Here is a 12,631-nt window from a genome sequence, read left to right on the forward strand (position 1 = left end):
AATCCGGCCTCAGACACTTAACACTTACTAGCTGTGTGACCCTGGGCAAGTCACTTAACCCCAACTGCCTCACTAAAAAAAAAAAAAGTTAGATGAGAAAAAAAGAATAGTCTTGGGTCATTATATTGCTGAGGATAGCTAAATCATTTACAGCTGATCATCCCATAACATTGCTGTTACTTTGTACACAGTACATTTCACTTTTTCTGAGAGCATCCTGATCATCATTTCTTATAGGGCAATAGTATTCCATCATAATCATATACCGTAATTTGTTCAGCCATTCCCCAATTGATGGATATTCCCTCCATTTCCAATTCTTTGCCACCAGAAAAGAATTGCTATAAATATTTTTTGTACATATAGATCCTTTTCCTTTTTGTTTTTATCTCTTTTTGGATGCAGACCTGGTAGTGGTATTGCTAAGTCAAAGGGCGTGCATGACTTTATAGCCCTTTGGACATAGTTCTACATTTCTCTACAGAATGGTTGAATCAGTATATTACTCCACAAACAGTACATTAATGTCTCATTTTCCCCACATCTTCTCAAATACTTGTCATTTTCCTCTTCTGTCCTGTTAGCCAATCTAATAGGTATAAGATAGTACCCCAGAATTGTTTTGATTTGCATCTCTTCAATCAGTAGTGAGTTAGAAGGGTAGCTAGATGGAGCAGTAGATAGAGCACCGGCCCCGGATTCAGGAGTACCTGAGTTCAAACCAGCGTCAGACACTTAACACTTACTACTTGTGTGACCCCGGGCAAGTCGCTTAACTCCAATTGCCTCACTAAAAAAAAAAAATAGTGAGTTAGAGCATTTTTTTCATATGGCTATAGATAGCTTTTATCACTTCATCTGAAAACTGGAGACCAATCAATTTTCACTGAATCACAGAAGTTTAGAGTCAGAAGAAATATACAACCTGGACCCAAAAGAGGTCCATGCTATAACATGCCTTACAAGTGGTTATCCAGCCTCTACTTGAAGACTTTTTTGTGAGTGTAGCCCACTACCTCTCTAGGCCACCTATTCTGCTTTTTTCTATTCTGCTCTTATTATAAAGAAGTTTTGATTAGCAAGTCTAAATTTCCCTAAATTTTCCTTTTTGAAAATTCTAGTTAATCATTGCTCCTGTTTCTCCCCTCTGGAGACAAACAGAACAAGTCTCCCACATCATAGCCCTCAAATACTTGGGGAATTTTGGTGACATTCAGTCTCTCGCCAAGACATTATATTTTGTTGGAGATATGTCTGACCCAATAACAATATAGATTATATTTATTTGGGGGTGATTGTTGGTGACTTAGTTTAGGGGTTTACAGGAGGTTTTAAAGGACAGAAGTGATTGATTTCTATTGTTGACAACTCTCCCTTTAGCAGCAAATGCTTTCTAAATGATTCATTTTTGTGGCAAGCCTGAAGGTGTGTTAGAGAAAATGAAAGATAAAATTTAAATATCCTAGGAAATATTATTAAAAGACATTTCAAGTCCCCCAAAACCATGCATGATGAGACTAAGGATGCAACTACTAATTCCTTCAGTGCTTTCTTACCTGACTGATGGAATTCCCCAATCCTATACCTCCCAATGATTCAGGCCCTGAGAAACATAACATGTGGACCCAGTTCATAGTATGACAATAGAAAAATGACTTCCAACTTTTCTTCCTTTATGTAGGAAGAGTCCCATCTCTGACATGTGTAGTTGATGCTTCACTTTTCTCATTTCCCAGAAATTCTAAGGCAACAGTCAATTTGTTGAGAAGTTATTGGCATTTGCCTCTACTTCCAAATCTCTGATTTGGGATCTTAGAGCATTATAATTGGCTGAGATGAAGGACAGTGGAGAAGACCCCATATGAGATCACAACCCACAGTTTAAGAAGCTTTGGGCTAGATGACAGTAGAGCCAGATGGATTTGGAGCAGGTTGAATGTCCGGACCCAAAGAATAGTGCTCAGTCATTCAATATCATATTGGAAAAAGGTCTTCAGAGGAATGAATGCCACAGTGATGTTTGCTTGATCCTCTGCTGTTTAGCATTTTTATCAGTGATATAGATGAAAACATATGTGTAATGCTCATAAAACTTCAAGATGAAACAAATATCAGAGGGTAGGGGACATGATGAATAATAGAGTCAGGATCCCAAAAGGTATTTACAGACTAGAAGACTGGTCCAAATCTAATAAAATGATTTTGATAGGGATAAATATAAAGTCTTACATTTGAGTTCAAAAAATCAGATTTATAAGAAGAAATGGAGAAAACATAGATAGACAAAAGTTCATCCGAAAGAGATCTGGGAATCTCAGTCAATCACAAGCTCAGTATGAATCAAAAATGTGATATGACAGTCCAGAAGTGAAAGGTTATGAGACATTATGAGAGATATAGTGTATAGTAACTGAAAGACAACGAGCCTGACATATTTTGCCATCATCCAAGTACATCTGAAACACTGTGTAACACATTTTAGGAGGGATGGTGTGTCCAAAGAAAGGCAACCAAGATGGAAAAGAACCTTGAGTTCATGGCATATGCAGAACCATATTAGAAAATGGGGTTTAACCTGCAGAAGAGACAATGATGTAAATAGACAATGGAAAGAGCACTGGGTCTAGAGTCTGATAGTCCTAAGTTCAAATCTGGCCTCAGATACTTACTAGCTATGTGAGTCTGGGAAAGTCATTTAACTTCTGTTTGCCTGAGTTTCCTCAACTGTAAAATGGGTATAACATTAGTCCCTCCTTCCTGCAGTTGTTGTGATAATATTTATACAGCTCTTAGCATAGTAGGCACTTATAGAAATGCTGATCCTCTTCTCCCACCCTCATTCCCCAGGGGTGATGAGATAGTATGCAGTATTTAAGAGTTCTCCCAGAGATGAAGGATTGTTGGATACTTTGGGTTGGCTCCCCAGAGCAGAACTAGGATTGCATGTTTAGAAGCTGTAAAGAAACCACATTAAAGCTGAAGTTGTTTGAGTTCTTAGAGCTAGCCCAAAGTGTAATTAATCAGCTGCCTCAGGAGCCTGTGAGTTCCTCCTCCCTGAAGGTCTTCAAGCAAAGGTTCCAAGGCCATTCATCAGGCATGTTGCCGAGAGTATGGTATGGGTCAGATGAGATGGCTCATGCTTGGGGGTCCCTTCTAACTCTGAGACTATATGATACAGTGTCAATGACAGATTCCCAAGAGATCATGGAACCACAGAGGGATGTGCTTGAATGGCTGAAAAAGAGAAATAAAAATCATGAAAGAGTTACAGCCTGTGCAGCAGAAATAATTGGCCAAATGGGAAAGCTTGAATCTACCATGGCAGCTCTCATCAAAGACACAACAAAGAGAATAACTGATTGAGAATGCAGATACACATCCAAGAAAAGGACTGTGTTGATGATGGCAAAGGTTTTATATTTGGTGGGAAGATATTTGGTCTAACCCCCACACATCATCTCAATTAGTCAACATTTACTAAGTGCCTACTGTGTGCTGGACACTGTTCTATGCCCTGGTGATACATAGAAAGGCAAAAGACAGTCCCTGCTCTCAAGGAGCTCAGTCTTATGGGAGAAACAACATGCAAACCACTATATACAAACAAGGTCTGTGCAGGATAAATTGGAAATATTCAACAGAGCAAACACTAGAATCAAGGAGAAGCAGGCAAGATTTCCTGTAGAAGGTGGTATTTTAGCTGGGACTTGAAGAAAGCCAGGGAAGCTGAAAGGCAGAGATGAGTAGGAAGAGCATTCTAGGCATGAGGGACAGACTGGGAAAATGCCCAGAGCTGAGAGATGGAGGGTCTTGTTTGAGAAACAGCAAGGAGACCAGCGTCCCTGGATCCAAGAGTATGTGGGAGTTGGGTGATGGTGGGAGGTTAAGAAGACTAGAGAGGTAGGGGCACTGAGTAATGAAGGACTTTGAACCCCAAAGAAATGGAATGCACAAGTTTCATTTCAGTTCAACAAACATTTATTGGTGTCTACCACTTGCATGCCAAGCCCTGTGCTTGGCTTTGGAGATATAAATTCAGGAAATAACCCAGTCTCTTCCATCATGGAGATCTCAATCCAATACAATCAGATTGGATACATTTCAGCTAGATATAATGGCAGAAAGAGTAAGATACATCACACTGCTTTCCTGCTCTCAGCAGAGGCTGGATGGCTACTTCTCAGGGAAACCCCTAGAAACTCCCCCCCCAACCCTGCCCCTTTTCCTCACATCTCTCTTCCCTAAAGATAATTCTAGCACAAAGAGGATGATGGAGGATCTATTTTGCATAACAAAATCTCTATCTTCCTCAGGACTCAGTTCAAGACTTCCTACAGGAAGTCTAGCCAGATGTCCCCAGTCCCTAACATCTCCCCATCCCACATTTATGTTGTTTTAGATTTATACAAATATTGTGTAATGACAAATTGTTCTAGCCCCATTGGGTTAGGCAGGCTGTCTCCCATAAGGGGGCCCTCAGCTCTGGATTCATTCAGGTGCTAGGTTTAGCCCTGGGGGTGGGGGATGGGGTCATCCAGCCTCTAAAGAGAAGAACCCTATTCTTTCTTGTTGGCTCTTTGTACTCTGGTGTCTTCGTTTTGACACATGTCTGAGGTCTCCCCAAAAGGAATCTGGAAGATTCTCAGTGTAAAATGTAGATTAGGTATAGGTCAGCTATTTACTTCTTTCAGACAAAAGAAATTCTTAAAACACAAGACTCCCAAGTATGCGTTAAGAAAGAGTTAACACATGGTATAGTAACCTATAACTCTTATTATACTCTTCTGGAAAGTAGATGCTTCAAATATTAAACATGAGACAATTAGTGGGGCTACAGAGTTGCCATTTCACTTTCACCTCAGCTTTGCACTGTCCAAACAACTCCTTCAAGATCCATATCTTCTGGGAATCCAGGGCTTGGCTTGGGTTCATCATCTTGCTAGTGGTAATCTCCTTTTAGAAATATTGTGGTAGTTTCAAAAGTACTTCCTTCAAGAGCAGCTGGTGGCACAGTGGATAAAGCACCGGCCCTGAATTCAGGAGGACCTGAGTTCAAATCTGGCCTCAGACATTTGACACTCGCTAGCTGTATGACCCTGGGCAAGTCACTTAACCCCCATTGCCTGGCCCCCCAAAAGTACTTCCTGCAAGGCATCAACTGAGAGACCTAGAAGCCCTTGACTTCTTGAATTCACAGAGGTGGAAATATCCATCCCAGGATTGCTATTTGGTCATGTAGGCTTAGGGAAAGAAACAAACAGAGGAGGCAGCCAAGACCTTCCTATCTCATGTCCAGCTGACCTAGATAGCATGTGTGCTCAATGTCATGTAATAGTAACCACTATTGCCCCCACAGGAAGAGAAAAAGTTTCATTCCACATGAAATGGAGAATTTCTCCTCAGGAGAGAGGAAGAAGAAAGCCTTTTCCTGGATTTGTACCCTTTGTCCTTTAATTCAGTGCTATCTCGTGAGGTGCTGGGAGACATATGAGACTGTAAATGTCTTTAACAAAGAGTCATCATGGGGACTGATGGATTGCTGTGTTATCCCATAATCCTTCAGTACTGAGAACATTCCCCCAAAGTGGCCAGGGAGAGCTGGACTGAGCCCCACGAGGCTCCATGGGGTATGCTCTATCCCCAACCCTCATTGAATGTAAATTCCTCGAAAGCAAAGGCTGTTTCATTGTTGACTTGGGCAAAAAGTCACCTCAGCCAGGTGGCTCATCAAAAGAGTGTTGGATAGGGAGTAAGGAAGACCTGAATTCAAATCCTGCCTCATACACTTAGTAGATGTGTGACTTTGAGCAAGTCACTTAATGTCTCTGTGCCTCAGTTTCCTCATTTGTGAACTGGAGATAATAACAGCATTTACCTCTCAGGGTTGTTGTGAAGATCAAATGAGATAACAGATGTAAAGCACTGTGTAAGTGCTAGTTAATATTCTTGTTATTATTACTTTCTATCCCCAGTGCATAGCACAGGATCTAGAAGACAGTAGGCCATGAAACAAGGTATGTGGTCAACTGATTCCTGTTCAGGTATGGGCAGGGCTAGGTGGCCTCTAAAGCATCTTCTAACTCTGAGATTCTGTGATGCTATGGATACCTGAGGGGAACTTGAGGGATTAAGGACTGATCCATACCCTGTGAGGATGGTGTCAGGGGTTGTGGCCTTAGCTTTCCCCATGCTATCACTAGAGGCCAAGAGATGGTATGATGAATGGAGCACTGAGCCTAGATGCGGGAAGATCTGAGTTCAAATTCAATCTCAGAGACTTACTAATCATGTGACCTTGGGCAAGTCACTTAACCTCTTTCTGCCTCAGTTTCCTTAACTGTAAAATAAGGATAATAACAGTACTTCCCCCCCCCAGGTTGTAGTGGGGATCAAATGATATATGGGTAAAGCACTTAGCTCAGTGCTTGCCTAGGCACATAGTAGGTATTTAATAAATGCTTATTTCCTTCCTCCCATGACCATTAACCAAAGCTCCAGACAAAGGGGCCTAGGTGCCGAACCCAGGACCCCTGTCCCACTTACACCGAGCACCCCAGGCATGAGCATTTTCTCACCTCCTCCCCATCTCCTCTCTCTCTCTAGGGCATCTCTGCTGCCTATATTCTCTTTTGGGGAGAATGAAATCTTTGACCAACTAAACAATAGCCAGGGGTCCTGGCTCCGATCGATCCAGGACAGACTCCAGAAGATCATGGGCTTCCCCCTCCCAATCTTCCATGGCCAAGGGATCTTCCAGGACAGATTTGGCCTGCTGCCCTATCGCCATCCTATCACCACTGTGGGTAAGTTCCCAGGATGCCAAAGGGGGTGGGATTGACATAGGATGAGGATCTTTTGATGGCCCCAAAGATACCTTTCTGGGGACCCAAAACCCAAGAAGGATCTGTGGTCATAATGTAGCACCCATTCTGGGATAAGTCTCACAACCTCCACTCAGATTATCTGGTCGGGTCCTCAGAGGGCAGTTGAATATTTCTCCCCTCTGGGTTTTAGAGACAACCCTGAGGAAGGGTGGGTGTAGATTCTAGTACTGTTGTTCAAGGGCCCCAGACTGGTGTGCTCCTTGCCCTTTGATTATCAATCACCTAGCTGGAGTCAATCAGCTATTAGAAACAGGCATTTCCTAGGTTGCCATAGTAATCATAGTTGGTACAAAAGCCCACCCACCCACCCCCAGGCTGAGAGTGCAAAAGTAGGGGATGTTCATGACTTATTAGAAGTCCTCTTCTTTTTTTGTGGGAGCCTCATGGAGTTCTGCTTTGTTACATCTCTCTTTCGGACTCCGAAGTCTGGGGCTTTGGGGCGTCCTGAAGCTGCTCATGCTCATTGTGTCTAGTACGCCCCCCTAACTTCTCTCAGCTCCCAGTATTTGCAAAAACCATCATCAGGAGATGCAGAAGGGGGAAACCAAGACTCCCTCTGCCCCCACAACTCTGTAATCTTAAACATACAATATCAGGGCAACAACTAGATGTTCAATGATACAAATCATTTGTATTTGTTACATCTATCACTTTTAAAGCAATAACCATAGCTATAATATCATCCATGTGACAGGTGGGGCTGGTTTTCAGCACAGACTTTTTAAAAAAGTGGTATCATCAATGGTATCAGACATTTTTTTAATTTATTATAGAGATGTGATTTTTAACTATTGGTGTGTTATTTGCATTATCTTTGCCACTAAAACTGTTTGCAAAGAGAGGAGGGGGTGGGGAATGGCCCTTCTAAGCCAGAGAAAGAATTGTTCTTCAGGGTCATTAGAGGAAGGAACTTGAAGACAGTCAGGTCCTGGTCCCTGAGGCCACGGATCCATCTACACTTGATCCCCCATCAACAAATGGGGTTCACCAGGGGCTTAGGTGAAGGAAACATTTGAATAAGTATTGAGGGATTCCTGGGGGGAAGACAAGGATCACATAACTGGATCAGGGTGGAGCAATGAATAGAGTACTGGACTTGGATTCAAATCTTGATTCAGATGCTTACTAGCTGTGTGATCCTAGACAAGTCATTTAACATCTCTTGCCCTCAGTTTCCTTGTCTATAAAATAAAACAGCTGAACTTAATGACTCTAAGGCCCCTTCTAACTCTAAACCTATGATCCCATGATATATTGGCCTCCACTTCATCCCCCACTTCAGGGGGACAGCTTTACTGACTGAAGCTATTGGGTTGATTGGTGAGAGAGAAATGAGTTCTCTTCCCTGGGCCTTCTCCCCATTACCATTGCCCACTCTGCCCCAAGGCATCGAATGGCCCTAACTCTGAGAGTTCAAGGACTGAGCACTGAAGCTTAGGGACACTGCAAGGTCTTGGGATGTCGTTGGATGCATCCCATTTGGCAGACAGAGAAGCTGAGACCCAGTTTATCCTGACCTAAGGGTCCCATGTGATTGTTGGTCTCAGCGTGGTTAGTTTCCAAAGTTTTCCCACTCGTTGGATCTCTCTGTTCATTGGGTGGGGGAAATACAGAAGCCTTCTCACCTTCGACCCCTGTTTTGTGTCTCCCAGTGGGGAAGCCAATTGAGGTGGAACAAAATACCAACCCAACCCAAGAAGAAGTGGACCGTCTGCACCAGCGTTACATGACAGAACTGTGCAGCCTTTTTGAAGCCCACAAGACCAAATATAACGTCCCCCCAGAGCAGCACCTGAAGTTCCGATGAGCTAAGCACCTCTTGTGCTCTTTCCCTCTGCCTTGCTCCTGTCCTTATCCCTGCCCTTGGGTGACATCACAAAGTAAAAGCAGTGTGGTATGATGGATAGGGAACTGAACTTGGAGGCTAGTGCCCTATCCTAGCTTGAAATCCTACCCCAGACGCTTACTAGCTGGGTGACTAGGAAAACCACTTAACTCTCTGTACCCCAATTCCTCATCTGTAAATCAAGGGGCTGCCATAGTAATCACAGTTGGTACAAAAGCCCACCCACCCACCCCCAGGCTGAGAGTGCATTATGGGGTGTCATACCTAAGGTCTATTCCAGTTCTAAGTCTGCAATCCTACATTCCTATGATCCTTAACTAGCAACTTTTTTGAGGCCAAGAATGGGTATGAAGTTTCACTAACTTTACACACATTAAAACAAACTTTATAATTAATGATGTGAAAAGTAATCAATCTTTGAGGGAAGGATTAATTAGTAGATAAACCAAAAGGAGTCATGAATTAAATTTTTGTTCCCCTTGAATTTCAATGCCCTGGGCCAAAAACTCAAGTGCCTGCTCTGCAAAGTAAGTCACAGGTCCCCAAGTTCTATCTTGGTTCTTCCATTGTCAAAATTACTTTATCCCAGAAACTAGTAACACAGGAATGTACTCCTTCCTCCCTCTCTGGCAGAGGTGGTAGAAAAGGGAAACTGAGACATAGACCAGGACTTGAGGAATGAGGAGAAAACCTACAGAAAGTGGTCATAGTGGGTTCCAGGTCTCAGATAAGCTCCCCAAAGCCCATCCTTAGCTGGACTATCCATCTTCATTTCTTCTTGTTCTCTAGTCTTAGCACGAACTTTGTCAGTCCCCACACTATCCTCATGAGAGTTCTAGAAGTCACTCTCCCACTTTCCTCACTTTCTTTGGGACCAATAAATTGCAGACTTCATGAATTTGCAGCCTGTGTGACCATGGACAACTCTCTTCCCTTTTTTGAACCTGTTTCTCCACCTATAAAATGAAAGGGTTGGACTAGATGCTTTATTTTATTTATCTATTTATTTATAAATATTTATTTTGATTTAATTTTTAACATTTAAAAAGAGAGTTCCAGATTCTTTCCATCTTACCCCTCCCCTATGAGAAGGCAAACAATATATCAATTCTACATGTGAAATCATGGAAAATACATTTGCATATTAGCCATGTCATTCCTCCCAAAGCAAGAAAAACAAATAAAGTGAGAAAATTATACTTCAATTTGCACTCAGAGTTTAACGGTTCTTTCTCTGGAAGTGGATAATATTTTTCATTGTGAGTCCTTTGGAATTTTCTTGGATCATTGTATTAATCAGAGTAGCTAAACCATTTGGTTTTTGGTTTTTGTGTTTTAGTTTTAAATTTTTATTGATGCTTTTTTATTGCATTAATTTAAAAAATAATAAACATTTTTATCTATAGTTTTGAGTTCCAATTTTTATTCCTCCTTCCCTCCCCTGGTCCCTCCCTGAGTCAGTAACCAATCAGATATAGGTTATATATGTGCAGTTATGTAAAACATTACCATGTTAGTCATTTTGTACAAGAAAACTTGAATAAAATGGAAAAAAATGAAAGAAAGTAAAAAATAGCATGCTTCAATCTGTACTGAATCAATATCAGTTCTTTCTTTGGAGGTGGATAATATGTTTCATCAATAGTTCTCTAGGATTGTCTTGAATCATTGTATTGCTGAGAATAGTGGTCATTCATAGTTCTTCTTCAAAAGATATTGCTGTCTTTGTGCACAATGTTCTCTTGGTTCTGCTCACTTCACTATACATCAGTTCATAGAAGTCTTTCCAGGCCTTTCTGAAATCATCCTGCTTGTCATTTCTTATAGCACAATAATATTCCATTACCATATTGCATTCATTTAAAAAAAATGTATCTCCTTTATACCCCTGCTCCCACCTAGTAGAATCTGTTTGAATAACAAGGAAAAACACTGTTTTTCTTAACTTAAATAAATCCAACCAACACAATGGCTAGATAATTTAGCCTATGCAACATTTGTTAGCTGTAGTTAACCCATCTGCCTAGAGGTTTTGTGTATGTGTGTGTGTTTCATTATCTTGTCATAGCTAAGTCATTTATAGTTGATCATTGTATAATATTGCTGTTACTATGTATAATGATCTCCTGGTTCTGCTCACTTCTCTTTGCATCAGTTCATTTATGTCTTCCCAGTTTTTCTGAAACCATCTTCCTCATCATTTCTTATAGCACAATAGTAATCCACTACAATCACATACTATGGTTTGTTCAGCCATTCCCTAATTGATAAGCATCCCTCCCATTTCTAATTCTTTACCATTTCTAAATCCCTGTCCAGCTATCAAGCCTGTCAACCTATAACTTTATTTAAGGATCCTCTGCTTTCTCTCCAACTGGCCCTATGGGTCTGGCATTAAGCTGTTGCCTTCTTGGAATCCTAGCTATCTTGGAATTCACCTGTCCTAGGAGACCAGCTATGAAGAGTTAATTTTATCCTGTAGGCAGTGAGGAGTCAGTGATATTTTTCAAAATGTCTCTCCATGATAACTGGAAGTAGATGTAGGTTGGATTCAAGGAGAAGAACTATTAGGAGGTTGTTTCAATGGTCAGGATATAGATTAATAAGGACTTGTACTGGAATGGTAACTGTGGGGATGATGAGAAAGGAATACATGGAGTACATTTCCAGAAAGGAATTAAGAAGACTTGAAGACTGGTTAGGTATGTGGAGAGAGAGAAGGGAGAGATAGATTTTAAGCTTTGGTAACTGGAAGGGTGGTTTAATCATCAACAGAAATAGGAAAGCTAAGGGAAGGAAACAGTTTAGGAGTTGAAGAACATAGTAAATTCTGTTTTGGAGATTTGGGGTTTGAAGTGCCAATGGTACATCCAGTTGAAAATACCCAGCAGGGACCTAAAAATATAATGCTCTAAGTAAGGGAGAATGTGAGGGCTGGAGGTATGGACTTGGGAGTCAACTGGGAGTCAGAGGGCAATGGGAGGAAATAAGATTGCTAAGGGAGAACAGACAGAGAAAGAAGAAGGTCTGAGAGAAACCCATACTTGGTTGAGAGAAGGACAAATGGAATCAGTAAAGGAGACTTCCATTTCTATAGGATTTTAGGGTTTACCATGTCCTATCTTCTGAACAGTCTTGTAAGGTCACTACTGTATACATATTTTAATAAATGTTTGTATATTAATTAATGTTTAATTATGTTAAGATATTTCAGTAAATATGATCATTTTCATGTTCAAGGCTCAGAAAGGATAAGTAACTTCCCTATGGGCTATTAGCTAGTAGGGATCCAAACCAGGATCCCAAATTAGATCATGAACTCTTCACTAGCATTCTTTCCAAAACACCAGGCTCATCTTATTATGGGTTGTGAACCATGGTGTCAGAGCACCTCTCCTGGAATAGGCACCCAGATACAATTTGAGGGATGCTTCCCAAAAAGGATCTTGGGCTTTTGCCCCATTCAGGGTTTCCTATGAAACCATCAGAATTTGTCTCATGTCTCTCCCTAAAAGGGCCCAGAGCTCCCCTGAAAGTATTCAGTTTCAGACCTCATTGAATATAGGATAATTGTTGTCTTTAACTTGACAGAGAAAACAGAACAGATTTTTCCTGAGTCTTCACAGTCAAGAAAATTCTTCCCTTTCCAGAAGTCATCAAATAACCCTCCCTTCTTGGGGGTCCTTCTTTCTCCCAGAATTTATACATAACATTCTGCCAACAAAGGAATGGGTCCAGGTTACCCTTTGATGGACATCATTGCCTACTGTGCTAGGCTTTGTTCCCCTTTAGGGCTACACAGGTGGTATAACCTGTGGGCTTCTCTCATGCTCTGCCTCAGCTTCCACCTTGTCTTCTCGAGGCTCTAAATCACTTTCCAACCATGTCATCCCCATAGTCA

At 41.4% G+C, this 12,631-nt stretch overlaps 1 protein-coding gene across 1 annotated transcript in view; it reads left to right on the forward strand.

The window, feature by feature from the left end:
* Positions 1–8,691, forward strand: part of LOC122751364 (2-acylglycerol O-acyltransferase 2-like) — a 28,229-nt gene extending 19,538 nt beyond the window's left edge. Inside the window, exons 5-6 of the mRNA XM_043998372.1 lie at positions 6,604–6,803; positions 8,537–8,691. Coding sequence (XP_043854307.1) covers positions 6,604–6,803; positions 8,537–8,691 — 355 coding nt within the window. The remainder of the gene's footprint in view (positions 1–6,603; positions 6,804–8,536) is intronic.
* The last annotated feature ends 3,940 nt before the right edge of the window (positions 8,692–12,631 follow it).

This window comes from Dromiciops gliroides, chromosome 3 (assembly GCF_019393635.1).
Source record: "Dromiciops gliroides isolate mDroGli1 chromosome 3, mDroGli1.pri, whole genome shotgun sequence".
In the NCBI taxonomy this organism is placed as follows: Eukaryota; Metazoa; Chordata; class Mammalia; order Microbiotheria; family Microbiotheriidae; genus Dromiciops; species Dromiciops gliroides.